General features: G+C 33.3%; 1 protein-coding gene across 5 annotated transcripts in view; it reads left to right on the forward strand.

Annotated features, from left to right (window-relative positions):
- LOC140051887 (uncharacterized) overlaps window positions 1–18,152 on the forward strand; it is a 92,637-nt gene extending 74,485 nt beyond the window's left edge. For 3 of the 5 annotated variants that reach the window (XM_072097222.1, XM_072097226.1, XM_072097224.1), the window contains 15 exons: window positions 573–617; window positions 8,263–8,367; window positions 8,463–8,507; window positions 8,651–8,686; window positions 10,110–10,139; window positions 11,184–11,216; window positions 11,672–11,725; window positions 11,978–12,028; window positions 12,160–12,222; window positions 12,590–12,661; window positions 13,002–13,028; window positions 14,487–14,513; window positions 14,708–14,794; window positions 15,717–15,773; window positions 16,617–18,152. In XM_072097222.1, coding sequence (XP_071953323.1) covers window positions 573–617; window positions 8,263–8,367; window positions 8,463–8,507; window positions 8,651–8,686; window positions 10,110–10,139; window positions 11,184–11,216; window positions 11,672–11,725; window positions 11,978–12,028; window positions 12,160–12,222; window positions 12,590–12,661; window positions 13,002–13,028; window positions 14,487–14,513; window positions 14,708–14,794; window positions 15,717–15,764 — 723 coding nt within the window. In that variant the 3' untranslated portion in view covers window positions 15,765–15,773; window positions 16,617–18,152. Of the gene's footprint in view, window positions 1–39; window positions 70–572; window positions 618–8,262; window positions 8,368–8,462; window positions 8,508–8,650; window positions 8,687–10,109; window positions 10,140–11,183; window positions 11,217–11,671; window positions 11,726–11,977; window positions 12,029–12,159; window positions 12,223–12,589; window positions 12,662–13,001; window positions 13,029–14,486; window positions 14,514–14,707; window positions 14,795–15,716; window positions 15,774–16,616 lie in introns of all 5 variants that reach the window. The other 2 variants (XM_072097225.1, XM_072097223.1) reach the window with 2 other exon arrangements.
- Window positions 18,153–19,698: the final 1,546 nt, after the last annotated feature.

Genomic DNA, 19,698 nt, shown 5'->3' on the forward strand with positions numbered 1-19,698 from the left:
TCATTTATTTTTCCTTTTTCACATTTCTGTTAATCTCAGCAAATCACTGAATTAATTAGTTTACGCCAGGTAAGTTTACATAACTAAATTTTACCTAAACAATTACTAATACTAGATCAAAGCACTTAACATGTAATTTTTGTATTTGTTCACAAAATATGCTGTTTTACGACCATAGACTGGTCACTAGATACGATCCTTGGCACCCAATAGTGTTTGGATTTTTTTTCTTGTCGGGCGGACAATAAAACAATATCAAATGTAATGCCTAACTAATGTTAATCATAATATAAAAATGCTACAATAGAATTAAGAAATAAATTATACACTAATGTAGTAGAACGTCTATTAAGGGGACATTTTCAGGAACCCAACAAACATTTTCAAGGAGTGGGATTGGCAGTAGTGTTAAAACATATATTGCCCATCATTTGTTTCTAACGAAGTGTCCTAAATTACAGGTTCTACTGAAATTCTGAATTCATTACACTAATGTACACATACTACACCTGTACTACTATGTAAATATATAAACATTGATGTTAATAGTAAATTGTATTTTGTTGTTGAAGGGTTTACCAGGACCGCCAGGAATACAGGGACAACCTGGATTAAAGGTAAGTACAATTGGATTAACATTAATAAGTGACAAATCTATGCAAAAAGTAGGATTTATAGGATAACAATTAAAAAGCTATCTATTGGCATAAAATTTAATTTTATAATTTTGTAAAATATAGAAACAATAAAGAATTTAATGTATTATACTATTTGTATTAAATGAATATAAATGCTAAAATGAAGATGTTAAATAGACAAAATTGATAAATCGGCATTGGAGCTTTTATTACGATATAGTCTGTACTGTATTTAAAATTGTTTGATAGATTTAAATGCATGGCAAATTGTTAACACAATTGTATGCTTGCATACAGTACCACCCAGCAGTTCAAACACCTTTGTTAAAACCTATTAAATAATATTAATAGTATTTATAATGCTGTGTTGGGTGTTTGAAATTAGCTTAAAATATTATATTAGTGACTATATTGTGTTTTACTAAAGCTTGGTAAGTAATTAGGCCTACTGTGCACTGCTGACTTTCTGCACAGCACAGCATACAAACACATTTTTTGCTGCTGTCTTTTTTTGTATTAGCCTTGGTGCTCAGCAAAGCAGGTTAGATGCACTTGTGTCAAGAAGCTTGCCTACTTTTGATTTGTGTATAGGAAATCAAGTTGTATTATTACTAATCACTTGCAGAACTTGAAAAAAATAGAAAGGACTACTGAGTTTCATAATAGGGTACCTCAATGCTATATTGCAGTGTGTCATACAAACATCCAAAGATATGACAATGGAAATGGTATACTTTGTTGAAGACAATCACAGTGATTATGATGGTAAAGAGAACTATGTGGTGTTGATGATGTAGCGTGTGATGATATTAATATGGAAAATAGAATGATGACAGAAGATTGTGAAAGCAGTGGTGATGTAATATCTAGTTTTCTTTGTTAGTCTCTTTTGCACATCTAGAAATGCTATAAATAGGAAATTAGAATGCTTTGTGCACAATATAGAAGTTAAAAAAATGATAGTGGTGTAGGTAAAACTTGTACTGCTGACAGTCAAGTTTAGAAGTGTGTACAGATGTTATAATGGAACGTAATTGCTGAGTGTGGTCAAAAAGCTGATGTAGTATACAGTATACAAATGTCATTTGACATTTCAATATTTATAAAAGAAAAGCAGTTCAATAAACCTATGCCACCAGTAGGATGCTAAGACATTCACATTACCTAAGGCAACCTTATCAAAACAGGTGCATATGTAAACCTAATCACAAAATGGACAACTCATTGTTTTCATTAACATCTATCTTTCAAATAACCTTTATTTCAACATTTTAAATAGATTAAATACACATTATTTTGCACGCAGCACAATGCACTCACTATATTATACACACAATTGCATTCCAAAAACTCTATGCATGAAAATGTTTTTATTTTCTCATTTCAATTTTGCCAGAGTTAGACTTATGAATTATTTCTGAAAGAAAATAATTCATAGAAAATGTATTAATTAACAAAACAAAATTATTCTACTATAAAACTATTTTACTTTAATAAAACAAAACTATTGTTTTCTTTGAAAAGATTATATTTATTTTTAAACTTGTCTATCTAATTGGGCATTGCATAAAATTTGTACCATCTCATTTGAAAACTTTTGTAGGCTTAAAAAATTGGCATTCTTTCTATATCACTTATGAATTCAAATAAAAAATTGTTTAAACCCTGACTTTATTATTACAATCATGGATTTTAATATTCCTTTTAAGGAACTTACATTTTATTTCACCAAATTTATAAGAAAAAATAATAATTAACTATAAAAAACATAAAATAAAATATCTAATTGTTAAAATATAGGTCTGTCTCTGGCATATAGTATTCATTTTTCATTTTTAACTGCCTTAGGGTCAAAGGGGAGTACCAGGTCGTCCAGGAGGACCAGGTCAAATAGGCCGCAGAGGAAGACGGGTATGTCATGTAAAAAAGGGAGGGAAAGATTCATAATATTTTTGTTCATTTTTTTCATTTAATTCATATTCGCTTTGAATGAGTGGATTGCAATCTCATATTGACAATCAACACACGCATTGATATTAGAATTCATATTTTGTTGCATTTCATATACATTGATGTACAGTACTATGTTTATTCACATAAAGATATACATCTTTGTTATTGTTTAACACAACACATTATCTTATACTATGGTTCTGATCACCTTTTAAACTAAGATTAGGAATAATTAACCAATATGATTCCTGCTTTAAGGAATGTTCTCCTTCCTTGATATACTGTTTTTTTATGTGTGTGGCTGTTGTCCTATTCTGAAATTGTGTGTGTGTTTTAGAGTTTTTTGAGTTAAATTATTGTGATGTTTTGATGTAAGAGATAAAATAAGGTACCGGGTGTCGTGTATCGTCGTAGACAAATTAATAAGTACGTTGAGATGAGTATAATAATGAACGTATTTAATGAAACCAACTAGTAGTCATGAACAATAGTATAGAACGTTTTGTAGGCTAAACCTCGTCAGAGCATATGCGCAGTACGCATATATATATGTGCGCGTGCATATACTACACTCCTCCTTTCTTATTTTAACGTTAACATTATATCAATAAGCACAATAAACTTTCGTTAATTATTTTGTTAATCAAATAGGTTAATCATCGTGATTAAATTACTGCTTCTATAGTTCCAGATAGTTCTTATTTGGTTCCTCATAATAATTAACAAATGTGAGTAATTCTCACCATTATAATTTTGTGTAAAAACATGAACAACATAACTTTAACGTTCATAATAATAACATTGTTCACAAGTTCTATATCTCTTCGATAAGTCGTGTTGGCTTCCTTCGAAGTCGCGTGGAGCGTCGTGGAATAACCTCAGGCGATGAAGACAATCTATGTTCCTCTTCAACCGGTTGGTTGGTGGATGTTTGCTCTTTGTTCGCAATCGTTTCGCTCGCAATCGTTATTGGTACTGTCTGTTTAATCTTGTGTTCCAACTCGCTATGTGAAGTAGGGGTTTTACTCGCGTAAGCGTCCGCGTCTGTCGCTTTCAACTGGTCAATGTGTCTTTTCCACACTCGGCCATCCTCAACACTAATTACGTATGATTTTGGTGCGGTACGTTCTATCACGGTACCTGGCCACCACTTTCCCTCTTGTCGGAAATCTTTCACTAATACCATTTCACCTGGGTAAAATTCTCGTAGATCTTTCGTTTTGTCGTGATGAAGCTTCTGATCACTCTGCTTGTTAAGTACCTTGTTTTCTGTACTGGGATGTAAAAGTGATACTCGCGTTCTTAACTCACGGCCCATGAATAACTTCGCTGGCGTTTGTCCCGTAGTTGCGTGTTTTGTTGTGCGATACGATAAAAGAAATCTGTCCAAACATTGTTGGAAATCCTTCCCATTAGCTCGGCTTGCCGCTAACGATCTTTTGAAAGATTGAACCATTCGTTCTGCTGCTCCGTTGCTTGCGGCGTGATAAGGTGCAACCTTTACATGTTTCACCCCGTTTTGCTTTAAGAAGAATTCAAATTCGTCGCTAACAAACTGAGGTCCATTATCGCTTACAAGTTGAACAGGCAATCCGTATCTACTGAACAACTCTCTCATCGCTTTGATGGTCGCTGCACTCGTCGTACTGTTCATCTGAACGACTTCTGGCCATTTCGAATATGAGTCAACCACTACTAGATAATCTCGTTTATCTTTCTGCGCATAGTCAATATGTATTCGTGTCCAAGGCTGATTTGGCCAGATCCAGGGCATCATTGGTGCTACGCTTGGTCGACTTTGTGTTTGGTGACATGCTTGACATTGCTTCACCAATCGTTCAATGTCGGAATCTATCTGGGGCCACCAGACATGACTTCGCGCAATCTCTTTCATACGCACGATTCCGGGGTGAGCACAATGAAGCTCCTCCAGAACTGCCCCTCTGAGTTTCGGTGGAATCACTACCCTGTATCCCCACAGCAAACAGTCCTGTTCTACACTCAATTCGTCTCTTCGGTGTAGGAATGGTTTTAGATCGTCGTCGTTTTCTGACTGCCATAAACCTGTCTGTACCATGTATAACACTTTGCTCAATAGCGGGTCTTTCCTGGTATGCTGTTGTACGTTCGTACTCGTGACTGGCAAATTGTCTAATGTATGCCCCGCTATGTTATATACTGCATCGTCTTCCCGTCCTTCGTATGGCATTGGGAGACGTGAGAGTGCGTCGGCAATTACGTTCTGTTTTCCAGGAATGAACTTTAAATCGTATTCGAACGCTGACAGCACGATTGCCCATCGCTGTAATCTCTGTTCTAAACCTTTGAAGTCCAAACATGATGCTTAGGGCTTCCTTGTCTAGTTGTGCATAACCCTTTTCGTGTTTATGCAGGCTTCGCGATGCGTACGCGATCGGTGTTTTGATATTGTTCTCGTTTACGTGGCAAATGACTGCGCCAACTCCGTATGGTGATGCGTCCGTGTATAGTTCCAGTGGTTTTAATGGGTCATAATGCGTCAACATCATGTCTTCGCTAATAATTCGCTTTACCGCGTTAAACGCTTTACTACAGTCGACAGTCCATGACCATGGTTTGCTTCCCAACAGCTCATTCAAAGGATGTATCATCGTCGATAATCGTGGAATAAATGACGCGTGATAGTTAACTAGTCCTAGCCAGGATCTTAGTTCTGTTGCATTCTGTGGTGCTCGTGCATCCTTGATGGCTTTCACTTTATCGTTTGTCGGTTGAATTCCTGCTGCTGATAGCTTACGTCCCATGTAGACTACTTCCTTTTGTACAAACGCGCATTTCTCAGCTTTCACTCTGAGACCATACTTGTTAAATCTCTCAAATAGTTTCTCAAGATTACTAATATGCTCTTTATCAGACGCACCTGTAACAAGAACATCGTCCATGATCGCACATGTTCCTTTAAGTCCTGCTATCACCTGTTCTATGAATCGCTGCCATATGGCTGGACTGGACGAAATACCAAACGGTAACCTCGTGTATCGATATAATCCGCGATGCGTGTTGATCGTTACCAACTCTTGCGCCTCGTCTTCCAGTACTAACTGCTGGTACGCACATTTCAAATCAATCTTAGAGAATCGCTTTCCACCTCCCAACTTGGTGAAAACTTCCTCTGGGGTCGGAATTGGATATTGGTCGCAATTTAAACTCGGGTTGACTGTTACTTTATAATCTCCGCAGACACGTACCCTGCCATCGGCCTTTGGAATACATACCAATGGGGTTGCCCACTGACTAAAGTCTACCGGATAAATAACTCCTTCGTTTTGCATTCTGTCTAACTCTACCTCAACTGCGGAGCGTAGCGCAAATGGAACATTTCGAGCTTTGCAGAATTTTGGGATTGCGTTCACTTTTAGATGTAATGTCGCTTTGTGTCCCTGAACCGTACCTAATTCCGTTCGGAAAACTTCTGGGAACTTCCGTTTGAATGACTGACCGACATCGTTATCTATTTCTACCGAATTCTGAGCAAGCGATGGTGGAAATAATGACTTCCAGTCCAACTTAATCACTTCTAACCAGGTTCTTCCAAGCAAGGGTGGTGAGTTTCGTCGCTGTGTTCTCACTACTATCAGTGGGAGAACGTTACTCTGGCCCCTATAGTTCACGGTGACTTTAATTTCTCCTGCTATATCGAGCTTAGTACCTGTGTATGCGTGAAGTGTACGTTTTACTGACTTTAATGGTAGATGGCTAAGCTTGCTTTCGTAATCGTCAAAGCTAATTATCGATACTGCTGCGCCCGTATCTACTTCAAAATCAATATCTATATCATCAACTCGCATCTGTACCGTTATTGGTGGTACCGAATTGTCCTGCTTAATGCCTACGCAAAACATTGTATCTACAAAATCGTCATTACCTTCGTCGTAATCCGGTGCTTCTACTTGCTTGATGGATTTAGGTTTATATTGTTTTGTTGATTTACTCGACTGCCTGCATTCTGATTTTAGGTGTCCTTGTTTGTTGCATTTAAAGCATGTAGCGTTTTTGTATTTACACGTATCTCTTGTATGATTGTTCATACCACAGCGGTCACATTTCTGCGTTCGTGTTTGTTTTGACGCTTGATACGTTTTCGTAGACTTCCTGCTGTTAGACGTAACGTGGTTGATTGGCTTGTCCACATCGTGCGACATACTTTTCATATTCGCTGTTGCTGCCTCCGAGGCTATGGCTATGTCTGTTGCTTCCTTGAACGTATGGTTCTTTGTCAATAATTTCTTTTGGATGCTCTGACTTATTAGTCCACATACGAACTGATCACGCAGTGCGTTTTCCAATGCCTCTCCTTCAAAACCACAATGTATCGCCTTTTTCTTTAGATGGGATACAAATTGAGAAATAGTCTGTCCCGGTGTCTGTTTTACATTTCTGAATATAAATCGTTCAGAAATCGTTATTCGAGTAGGTTTGTAATGCTCTTTGAGCTTGGTTGTGAGCGTATCGTACGATTTTGTACTTGGTTTATCAGGAAAACACAAATCTCGTATCGTTGTGTATCCAGTCTCTCCTAAACTACTCAATAATATCGCTCTTTTCTTACCTCCGTCATTGATATCTAATGCCACAAAATATTGTTCCAGCCTGTCCACATACGTATCTATGTCTCCATCCTGGACGTTGAATTCCTCGAATAGAATTCTGGTATTAGCCGCTGCCATTACCGCGCTTCGCTCTGTACGTTCAGGGCGCTCAGAATCGTTATTAGCCTGTGCGGTTCCTTGGTTACGGTTGCCGTTGTTGGAAAATCAAAAACTGCTAGCCTAGGCTTTAGTTTTATAATATTATTATACTAACTTCCGTTTCTCTCTATGTAAATGTGCCTGTATCCTCGTCGCCAGTGTCGTGTATCGTCGTAGACAAATTAATAAGTACGTTGAGATGAGTATAATAATGAACGTATTTAATGAAACCAACTAGTAGTCATGAACAATAGTATAGAACGTTTTGTAGGCTAAACCTCGTCAGAGCATATGCGCAGTACGCATATATATATGTGCGCGTGCATATACTACACTGAAAGTGGTGGCCATCAAGGATGCACGAGCACCACAGAATGCAACAGAACTAAGATCCTGGCTAGGACTAGTTAACTATCACGCGTCATTTATTCCACGATTATCGACGATGATACATCCTTTGAATGAAACCAACTAGTAGTCATGAACAATAGTATAGAACGTTTTGTAGGCTAAACCTCGTCAGAGCATATGCGCAGTACGCATATATATATGTGCGCGTGCATATACTACACTGGGAGTAGTGATTATATAAAGAATGATTTATCGTATATTAAAACGGTTTCTGTAGTCATACAGCTCAAAATAAATCATTTAGCAAAACTTAATTTTGTTTAAATTAAGTCAGTTTCAAAATGCTCTGAGAAAAAAGAAGTGCTTGATAAATAAAGCTAAAGTTTTTCTGAACTATCTTGACTTAAGCAGAAAGTAAATGCCAACTCAGATGCTGTTAGTTCTGATCATTTTGTCATAATAGATATTTTCTGGTTTAGATTTCTGTATATATTTAAAAAGTGTATGATATGGATTTAAATTTACTAGAAAAAAGTTATATTATTTAAAAGTTTGAATCAAAATTTATCAAAATGTTTGTCCAATTTGTATAGGGTGATAAAGGTGAACAAGGCATACAGGGTGAATCTGGACCAGAAGGCAGACCAGGTGTAGTTGGTCCACCTGGAATGGGGTTGAAGGGTCAACAAGGAGATAGAGTAAGTTGGATTTCTTCATAGCAATTTATTTCTAAATTTATTATTTATCAACAATCAGTTTTGGTAGATTTACATGTTTTTATTTCTATTTGAAGGGATTACCAGGTGACATGGGAGTTCCAGGACAAGCAGGACAACAGGTGAGATTTTAATTATGTAAAATATTTCCAATTAAATATTCAAATTATTCAGCTTGTTTTTATGTTAAAAATCAAAACGGGAAATCAAATTTACATAAGACCTACTAATTAAAAGTAATTTAAATGTATTCTTATTTTTTTAGGGTGAAAAGGGTGAAGTTGGACCAAAGGGTTTTACAGTAAGTATATGACTTTTTTTACTGCTTCAGTTATTTTCACTCCTTTAGTTTTTTCACTCCTTTCTTTTAAGTCTAATTAGTATCTGTAGTATAAACATACCAACACACATTCATAGTGTGGGTATAGATCAGAAGGTCTTTTACTGCAGTAATTGCATACCAACATGCATCAATAGTCCATGTTAGTGTGGGTATAGATCAGAAGGTCTTTTACTGCAGTAATTGCATACCAACACGCATCAATAGTCCATGTTAGTGTGGGTATAGACAAGAAGGTCTGTTGCTGCAGTAATTACATACCAACACGCATCTATAGTCCATTTTAGTGTGGGTATAGACAAGAAGGTCTGTTGCTGCAGTACTTACATACCAACACGCATCAATAGTCCATTTTAGTGTGGGTATAGACAAGGAGGTCTGTTGCTGCAGTAATTACATACCAACACGCATCAATAGTCCATTTTAGTGTGGGTATAGACAAGGAGGTCTGTTGCTGCAGTAATTACATACCAACACGCATCAATAGTCCATTTTAGTGTGGGTATAGACAAGGAGGTCTGTTGCTGCAGTGATACCTTGTGCATGTAGTAGAATTCAGTGACAATCATGTGCAGCACTGCATTTTGCTCATTACTGTATTCCAATTACACCACACCTGAGAAGAATGCTGTGCACAAATGCATGCCTAGTCACAATGTTAGGCAATCTAGTTTACGTGTAAACTCGCCTTGAATCACCTTACTTATCAAAGTAGTGTTCACATACAACAAAACGTCATCTGCGATGAAAAACTCAATTTTAAATTTATTATTTATATGTACTGCTCTAAAATATAAACAGCAGAAAACATTTATAACAAGTGGTCATATGATATATACTGTTATTTCTTAATAAAGATTACCTTATTTGGTTTAGAATTACCTTATTTGATCCAATTTAGCCATGATACCAGTTTCAATTATCATTTTCAAAACAAATTATTGAAGAATACCATTTGTATTTGTTTCATCACATGAATTGCTACATGGAAACTGCTTTAAAACCAATATTTGAGAATGAGACCGAAATTGATTGGAGTTTTAAAACCATGTATAAAAATCGGTTCTTATGTGGACCAGTTCTGCTGGCAAAATGAAAATACCTTTCAAAATACGGTATTTAAATCCGATTCTGTATTCTTTTTGCTCAGCAGAAACAGGCCTTAAAGCTCTGTCTACACTATCAAACTTTATGTGACAACAAAATGTGATGTGCCCAAATATGGATATGATGATGTCCTATCAATACCATATTTGGGCACATCACACTTGTTTTGATAGTGTAGACAGAGCTTTATAGTTTATATGAGACAATAGACATAGATTTGTGCATGTTGCAGTTTCTATTTTTCACCACTTTGCTTGTTGTGTTCACCTTCTTTTAGGGAGAAATAGTGACGTCAATGGGCAAGGAAGTAAGTCATTTTACTAGATCTCTTTATATCTTTTCTTTATGTTATTGTGGTTCTTTCACTATTGTTTTCTGTGAAATACACTTTTATAAATTGTTACCTTATGTTTGCTATACTTGAACAACTTTTTGCCCGTTTTTACTAAAAATAAATATTACTGGTTAATGATGTTTATCCATTCATCATGATTTATTATAAAATAGTTGTTTTAGCATGTCTTAATTTGAAATTTAATCAATAATAATATACTGTATATATTTAATGATAATTTTTAAGATTAATTTTTTATGGCAGTATCATTCAACTATTCAGATAATTAATTGTGGCTATCAAGTGTGGTGTTTTTTTAAAAGAATTATAGATAGTAATATGGACCTACCATTAATAGTAGCAAAACATTAGTTAGCCTTTCAACCTCAGTAGTTCCATAATTGCATATCTACCCCTGTATTAAAGAAAGTAAAGGCCTTTTGATGCATAGTTGCGTATACAAATTCATAGGGCTTTACAAGTTCATTAGAGCCTTCCAATCAGTGATGTAGCCACAAGAAATAAAGTGGTCCGGTTTTCGCAAGAAAAGGAAACAATCTCTCTTCAAGCCACTGGGTTGTCAAAGGCCTCTGTGAAAAGTGGCCAGGTTGAAACTTTACCAACCATACTGGTGGCTATAGCCCTGTCAATCGGTCTTCCAATAGGTAGCTTTTTGATCCAATAGCATCATCCCTGAGGGATGTTAAATGACAGTAGGGGGAACTTTTTAGATAAAATAAAATATTGGTAGGACTTTATAGTTTATTTGTGATTTACAGTAGCTTTCATTTACAACAATGTTATGCTATATAAAATTGTTATATAGAAATGTTACTGCATTTTGCTCACAAAGCATGTTTTAGTTTGAGCAGTTATGATGCAATGGCTCTGCACACTACACTTGCACCAGTATACATCCAATTTTTTATTTTAAAAATGCCTTTACAAATTTTAATCGTATTTATTTAATAAGTGGATTTATTAATTAATTGGAAATATTTTGTATTTGTTAAACAGATACCTGGTCCAAGAGGCCCACCTGGCATACCTGTGAGTATTATTTCATTTAAATTAATTAATATATATATTATTATTACTATCTACACCCTCTATTCACCACGCCTTATGCCTCTAATGTTTTATTTCTTTTATTCCTGTCCACTCAGGCAGCGCTTGCCTGATATCTATCTATCTTTGTCCAAGTACCTTCACTTGCACTAATGAAGGACTAGTGTTGCCCGAAAGCTCTGGTAACTTTTCTGGCTGTTTTACTTTATCGTTTGATTTAGCTTTTCGCTTTTTTTGTATCTCCATTGAGATCCAGCCACTGATACCCACAACATTGTTATTTTTTCACTATTTTGCCTTTGGATTTATATATATATTATTAAATACAATTTACAATTTACAAATTAATTTACATTTTATTTCTTTATAATCTAATATATTGTAACAAGGATATTTTAAACAAAAACATAATATTTTGCATTGTTTTGTTTATCTAGGGTCCACCAGGTCCCAAGGGAGATGCAGGAAGCCAAGGCCTTATTGGTCCTCAGGTGAGAAAGATTACTGTATAATGATAATGTATGATAATAAATAATAATATCTTAGATTTATAAAGCGCCTAATGTGTGAAACCTCTATAAGTGCTGTACATATTATTACCCCGGTCATTTTTGATCAAGTGATAGAGATATCAATTCCTTTGCTCTTCTATACTTACTAACAATCTAAAAGATAATCATTGAAAATGAATTATAGTATCTTTTACATAAACATTATGTTGACTTTATTTTGTTTGTGTTTAGGGGTATGGAGTAAAAGGTGACAAGGGTGACATTGGTCCACAAGGGTATAAGGTAAAGTCAATTATTTTGTTTTCCTCTTTAATTCACCATTCTTTAATATAATTGATTGATTTGATTCTACAACCACATTTCTCACATGCAGTAGAGTAAATGGTTAACAAAATGACTCTTTGTTCCAACAGGGTCAGATTGGAGTCCGTGGACTTACAGGTATTCAGGGCAAAGACGGAGAACTAGGAAAACCGGTAATTAACATGGATTGACATTATGTTTTTGGGCTGTAGCTAAAATAAAAAAAATTAATTTTTAAAAGTTATATTGTCCAAGATTAATACAGAGAGAATAAAATACTACATATTGCCCAGTGTCTATATTCACCATTCACACTTAGGCTAAAGAAAACATGTGCCGTTAACATTTAAACATTCTCCTATTTAAATGAGTAGCACTTAAATGAAATCGATAAATATTTATTGACTTAAGTGAAATATTTAAGGGAATTTTAGGTGTTTATGCTATATTGTTTGCATAAGAAATGTTCACCATGTGAGATTAGAGTGAATTCTTCCAATCAAAGAAAAGATATTTTATTCACGTTACTTGTATCTTTAGGGTGTACCAGGACCAAGGGGTCCTGAAGGACCACCTGGAATGGACGGAATCCAGGGTGAAAAAGGAATGAAAGTAAGTTTGTTTATTAAAATTCAATTCAATAATTCAAACATTTAAGTAAATCTGTCTCACTACTACACATTCACTTTGTTGTTTTTCTGATACACCAATATTTCAACAGTTTCAACTTAACTGAGTGATCAATAATTTGTAATGGTTGATTAATAATTTACCTTCTTAGTAAGATAAATAAATAACTTAACTACAGTAGCATTTAGTGCATTGCCAAAAGAACAGTTATTATGTTGAAAAAGTTTCAAGCTAAAAGGAAAAAGAATGTAGCAATATTGAGGGCAGTCATATAATATCTTCAGTATTTTAAAAATGGGTATAATTTACTTTATTCCAACAGGGGGGAGAAGGCTTTGTGGGGAAACCGGTAAGCACTTTACTACATTTACATGCTAACAAACAAAATATAATATTATTAGTGCATGTGAGATGTATTACTTAACTAAAAACTATTGTTTAGTATCTATTATTATAACTAAACTTAAAATATTGTAAATATTGAACTAACAATTATATCTTACAGTTTTATATAGATATGAATAAAATAATATAAATCTCATAGTTTTGCTTACTATAATAATACTGTAATAATAATATTGTAATATTAAAAGCATAGTAAACAATGTGTATGACTGAATGATTTTCAAGATTTCTTGAATAATTATGTTAAACATTACTGAGAATAGAGAGGTTTCGCAATCTTACGAATACGATAACGAAAACGGATACGTCATGCACTCGTATTCGTTTTCGTAAGCCATAAAAAAATCTGTTTCGCATGGCAACGAAATATCGAGGCACGTCCAAAATATGACTGCGGTAAATTTGAGCGAAGCGCAGGTACGTGTTGCTTGGTGCTTGGCTGCCTAGGGTAACATCAAAGCTAGTGAGGACTTTAAAAACTGCTATTTATCTAAATTGACCTGGCATTTTAGTAAATTACTTTAGTAAATTACTTTCAATAAATCTATAATTATATTATAATCATGAATCATTCCTAATTCAAATGCAAAATGTGCAAAATAGATGAAAAACTACACTCGTTTTGTAGTAATACGAATATGACTGGTGATATTCGTCAACACGAATACGCTTTACGGTTATGAAATAGGGATCCCAGCTCAAAAGTTTCACAAATGTATGACGTATCCGTTTTCGTTATCGTATTCGTAAGGTTGCGAAACCTCCCTATTAACTAGCAACTAGCACGTATGCAACAATTTGAGACCCTGAGGTTACATCTTATATTATTGAATTCAATACAATAATTTTTACTTGCTGTACAGTGTTTGTAGAATATAAGGTCTTCAATAGAAAAAAATTTGTTAAAGATAAATTGAAATACAGTAGGCCTTCCATGGATGTAATTGTGCTAGGTGGAGGTGGGCATTAGCACCCATTTTCAAAGTCTTCCACTCAGCCTAAAGCTTATTTTAACGCCTTCTTAACACAGCCTAATTTCAATACAGCACCCTCCCAAGAATCTTTTGGTCACCTGTTTTATGTTTGTCCCACCCGCAACTTATCTAACTACTGTACATCAATGAGTACTAAATAATAGATTTATTATATTTGTTATAATATTGTAAAATAAATTCTTGTTGTCATTGCTTGTTTTAAGCTGTGATATTTTAGAGTAAGTATTTTGAAATGATGTAAACAAAATTTAAGTAAAATAAATGAATGTATGTGTCCTGAAAAATGTATGCAAGCGAGTAATGTAATGTTTGCATGTGTTGGAAGATCAGAAATGTTGTAGTAGAACTGCATAATGTTTATGTATAAAAGCATATAGATTACAAGTCAATGTTTTCTCTTATTGCAGGGAACACCTGGTTTACCTGGAGAAAAGGTAAGTGTTTATATATAATCTGTATTTCCATTCTTCAAAAAAATAAAATTATTTTTTGCTCCACTTTATATTAAAAATACGAAAAGTGTACATTTATTGGTAATATATTGTGTTGCTACTAGCATCAACATTAATATCGGCATATAAATACACCTTTTACTAATGTTAAAATACATTTTGGTTCTTTTTTGTAGGGAGACAAAGGTAGGCGTGGTAAGAAGGGTATGAAAGGTGAGAGAGGAAATGCCGGTGTTCCTGGCTTGGATGCTCCCTGTCCTGTTGTAAGTTTATCTATTACAGTTGGGTATTTGCTAAGCTCTGTCTACACTATCAAACTTTATGTGACAATATAATGTGATGCGCCCATATATGGACATGATGATATCACTACCATATTTGGGCATATCACTACCATATTTTGGCACATCACACTTTTTTTGTCAAACTAGTTTGATAGTGTACACAGAGCATTAGGTCTGTTACTAGTCAGTTGACATGATTATATTTTATCCTAATTTTGTTACCTTGTTGATCAGCAATGATTTTAATTTAAATAAATGCTTTTTTGTAGCCTGGTAGATCTTGACTTCCAATCCCAAGGTCCTAGCTCTAGCTCAGGGTTGTAAATTTAAAGGACAACTTGACCGAGGACCATATTTTAACAACGTCTTAGGGATGTACATATGATTTCAGAACAATCGCGAGATTAAGGATATCGCCAGACGCAAATATAAATGTTGACATTTTTTCCTGTTTCTTTTGCCTATCTGGATATTGAAGTGTTTCTTTAAAATACCAGACTAAACATTCTGGCAAATTTAAGCCTAATACAGGTTAAATTAGCAATTGAAGTGATGGTACCTATCTCATTGAAAACTCATTAAGTAGATTTTGCAATGCACCATTGACGTCACAGCAATTGACGGCGACGGCTGTACGGCGAGCGCGTGCGACGATAAAAATATGGTCCTCGGTCAAGATGCCCTTTAAGCTCTGTCTACAATATAAACCCTGTCTACACTATAAACCAAGTTTGACAAAAAAAGTGCCCAAATATGGTCTATATTCAAATATGGTAGTGATATAATATTTCCATATTATATGGGCACATCACATTTTTTGTCACATAAAGTTTGATAGTGTAAACAGAGCTTTTATGAGATTAATAAAAATAAAATGATTACTATTATTATTTTCTCAAAGGGTGAGGATGGCTTACCGATCAAAGGATGTTTCCCAGGAAGAAGATAGTGATTACTGGTAAGTATTTTGTACAGTAGTAAATATATTTGTTTATTAGGTATACAGGTCTCTCTCCAAAGAAAGATGTTTAGGCAGATGTTATTGTTAGTTGATTGTTAACATTGATTGATCTAAATGTTTGTTAGGACCATACATATATATATATGCACTGAAGAGCTAGTGTTGCCCGAAAGCTCTGCTAACTTTCCTGGCTGTTTTACTTTATCGTTTTGATTTAGCTTTTTTAGCTTTTTTTTTCGTACAGTATTTCCATTGAGATCCAGCCACTGATACCAACAGCATTGTCATTTTTTCAGTAATTTGCCTTTGGATTTATATATATATATATATATATATATACAGGACTAGTGCTGTTCCGCCGTACCACGCTGAGAATGTTAAAGAGTCGCTATCCAATCGAGTTTGAACAATACCATGAAGGCCCCAGTGGTCTAATGGTTAGGACATCTGCATATCAAGCAGGCGGTTGGGGCGATTTTTTCTCATTCTCACAGATTTCTTCATCTTTATCGTTTCAAATTAATTAATTAAATTTTAGTATTTAACCGGGTGGTTTAGAATTAATGTTCTTTACCTGATTTGTTTATATATATATATATACATATATACGTAATATGGTTTCTTAATTAGATTTGGAGTACCATGATTAAAGGTGTTTGCATTAAATGCAGGTTTTGTTTTTACTGTGGAAATCAATAATCAATCAATTAAAACAGCTATTATCTATTGTTCTTATTTTGTATGTACTAGTCCTTATATTCCATCTACTTTTGTGGTAATTATTTGGGAATATTGTAGCATAATTAAAATAGTTATTAATATCTATTGTTCTTATTTTAGATTGTCAGACAATATTGTACATAAAGAAGAGTGATGACAGAGTTTATTTTTATTGCAAGCATAACCACCATTCTTGTATATACATTCAGCTTTAAGTTTGTAAAGTTTGAAATTATAAAGGAATTGCCAGAATACTAATTGCTCTGTTGAATGGGTATGTGCTAACTATCATGACGCTAAAATAGGAGGAAACCTGGCAATTAAAAAAAAACAGAAATTGGCAAACAATTAAGAAGATGGTGTCTTGTCACGATGAAGCGCAGTATTAATTATTGAACAATCTGAGACTAAGATTAAGATTGTGGTATACTGCTTATAATAGCATGCCATCAGACTATCCTCTGGTAAGGTTTTCTTAACGTAAGCAAATACAAAACCTACAACAGCAGAGGATGTAAGCAGATAATTTGCATATGCAAGAGTTATCATATGACACCAGTGTATTAAGAATATAAGAAGACTATATGAAGTATTAATACATTATAGATGGTATATTATTATCAGTTATATAGAGAATGTAAACGAGTGGTACATAAAAATGATGCTAAATATTTGTGATATATATATTCTGTATATAATATATAAAGTATTTCTTGAAGCCCTGATCATGTGTTGATTTACTTTAAACAACATTAAATCTATGCAAACATATTTAGGAATTTAAAAAATACAGCAAAAAGGCACAAATGTATTTTGAGATGAGCAAAAACATTGTAAAGCATTCAAATTGTTTTCAAATAGTATTTATTGAATAATTGTTAAATTGGTTCATAAAAAGTGCTAAAATGTCTTATTTTAAAGTATACCATATTTTATTCAGGGGAAAGCCCCCATTGTGAAATTTAATTATAATGATAACATTAAATGCCTGCCTTCATTAAAAAAATTATAAACATTTTAGAAATATTTATTATAGAATTTTTAACCATATAAAAGTCAAGTAATTGTTATGGGTAATGTTAACTTAGGAATTTAATCACATTTTATGAATATTTATTATAAACAACTCGCCACATCTTGCACCTAAACAAATCATGTATACAGATCCGTGGAGATCTAATGTTTATAGTAATGTTATTATTAATGTTGTTGGATATGGAATTCAATTAGTGTTTCAGTATTATTGTTTATAAATTTTTTTGCAAAGCCAAAATATATGATAAAAATTGTAAATAAAGCTGTACAGTATTTTATTAAGTTTTAGGTAAATTTTAGACAAGTATTTCCATTTTTAATTATTTCTTTATTTTTTATATATTTTTTTTAAATGGTGTCAGTATGTTGGATTGTTGGCAATCTACACAGTGAAGCTGAAGAACATGTGTATATATATTATTGGTGTTAAAAATACCAAATTTTAACATTAAAAGTGAAATTAAACTTAAGTAGTATTTATTATAAATATAAAATGTGTATATTTAAGTTTTATTTACAAATTAACGAAACACCTAAAATATACATTTGTTAAAGTTTAATTCACCTACTAAATTGCTATGTTAATGATCAATATTTTAATATACATTTGTTAAAGTTTAATTCACCTACTAAATTACTATGTTAATGATCAATATTTTAATATACATTTGTTAAAGTTTAATTCACCTACTAAATTACTATGTTAATGATCAATATTTTAATATACATTTTTTAAAGTTTAATTCACCTACTAAATTACTATGTTAATGATCAATATTTTAATATACATTTTTTAAAGTTTAATTCACCTACTAAATTGCTATGTTAATGATCAATATTTTAATGTTTGTACAGAAAATTCCTGAACACAAAATACTGTAGATAATAAACAAGTTAATATAATGTTTTTGACTTCCAAATGTAGGATATATTGTAATTAGTTTTGGATAGGCCTATTGTTTTGTTTATTCCAAATATGTGCACCTTATGTGTAATCAACTGGGCCGTTTTGAGCAGATAAGCCATATTTGACTGGGATGTTTTGAGCAAATCTAGCCCCCCTTGCTGTTCATATGCAAGCAGTGGGAGTAGCTCAATGCGAGGTGCTTGCGAGTGATCAGTTGAATACGCCTCCTATTGTCTTTGACATAATTTGCTATTTTATTATTAAAATGTATTTTCAATATATTGGTTCATTGCTGTTTATAAAACAGTGTTGTAAGTTAAAGTGGATCATGTGCACATCATAGTATAGTTGACAAAATATGAATGTTTATAGCTATAGAATGATGTTTATTAACAGATAATGGCTGAAAGTTGTGACTACACAATACCATATTTATGTGCATACATGTTCATTGTTGTATAAATACCTGTTATGGTTTGTTGTTTGTTTACATTTGTTAATTAATCATCCATTATAGAATAGTATTAATATGGTCGATTTACCAAATTTTGTAATTACACAGAAGATGTGTAATATATAGTATTTTAACTTCTTCTAACAAGCTTGCTATTGATTTCATTGTGTAATTGTTTTAAAGTAATATAAACTTGTTGTAGTAATGCAATCATATATGGTAATTAAAAATCATCACTAACACATTTAGTTATAACTACATCATTACTAACACATTTGTCCTGATATTTTCTCAATTCAATTTTAAGTGTGTAAATTTGTTAGTGCTACAGTATTACTATAAAGTGTCTAATAGCTAATTAGCTCTCAGCAGTAAAATTATAGATCTGCAAACCATGTAAATGTATTCAAAATAAATGCCTCTTTTCTGTGCATAAGTTTAAATGCAGTTGGTTTTATAAATGTCATCAATGTTATTACACGTTTATAGTTCTAATGGTTGAAAAGTGCTGTATTTGCCCATTACAACCTTCTCATAATGCCTGTAGTACTAATCATGTTTCTTTACCAAATCCCCTTGGAACAATTGATCCAAAAAAGTTTAATTATTGGGGAGTGAAATACTATGGTTCTAAATCAATTAATGTCACTAGTTATTTTTATAATTATTTAATGAAAATGATGTTATTTTTACATAATGTATATTTATTATTTATAAACCAATAATCTAATTATAAATTTTAAAGTAGTGGTCTATTATTGTTTTTTGAAGTAGAATATTTACAAAGGAAGGTTGTTTTAGCTTTC

The sequence above is a fragment of the Antedon mediterranea genome, chromosome 6 (genome assembly GCF_964355755.1).
Source record: "Antedon mediterranea chromosome 6, ecAntMedi1.1, whole genome shotgun sequence".
NCBI classification, from domain to species: Eukaryota; Metazoa; Echinodermata; class Crinoidea; order Comatulida; family Antedonidae; genus Antedon; species Antedon mediterranea.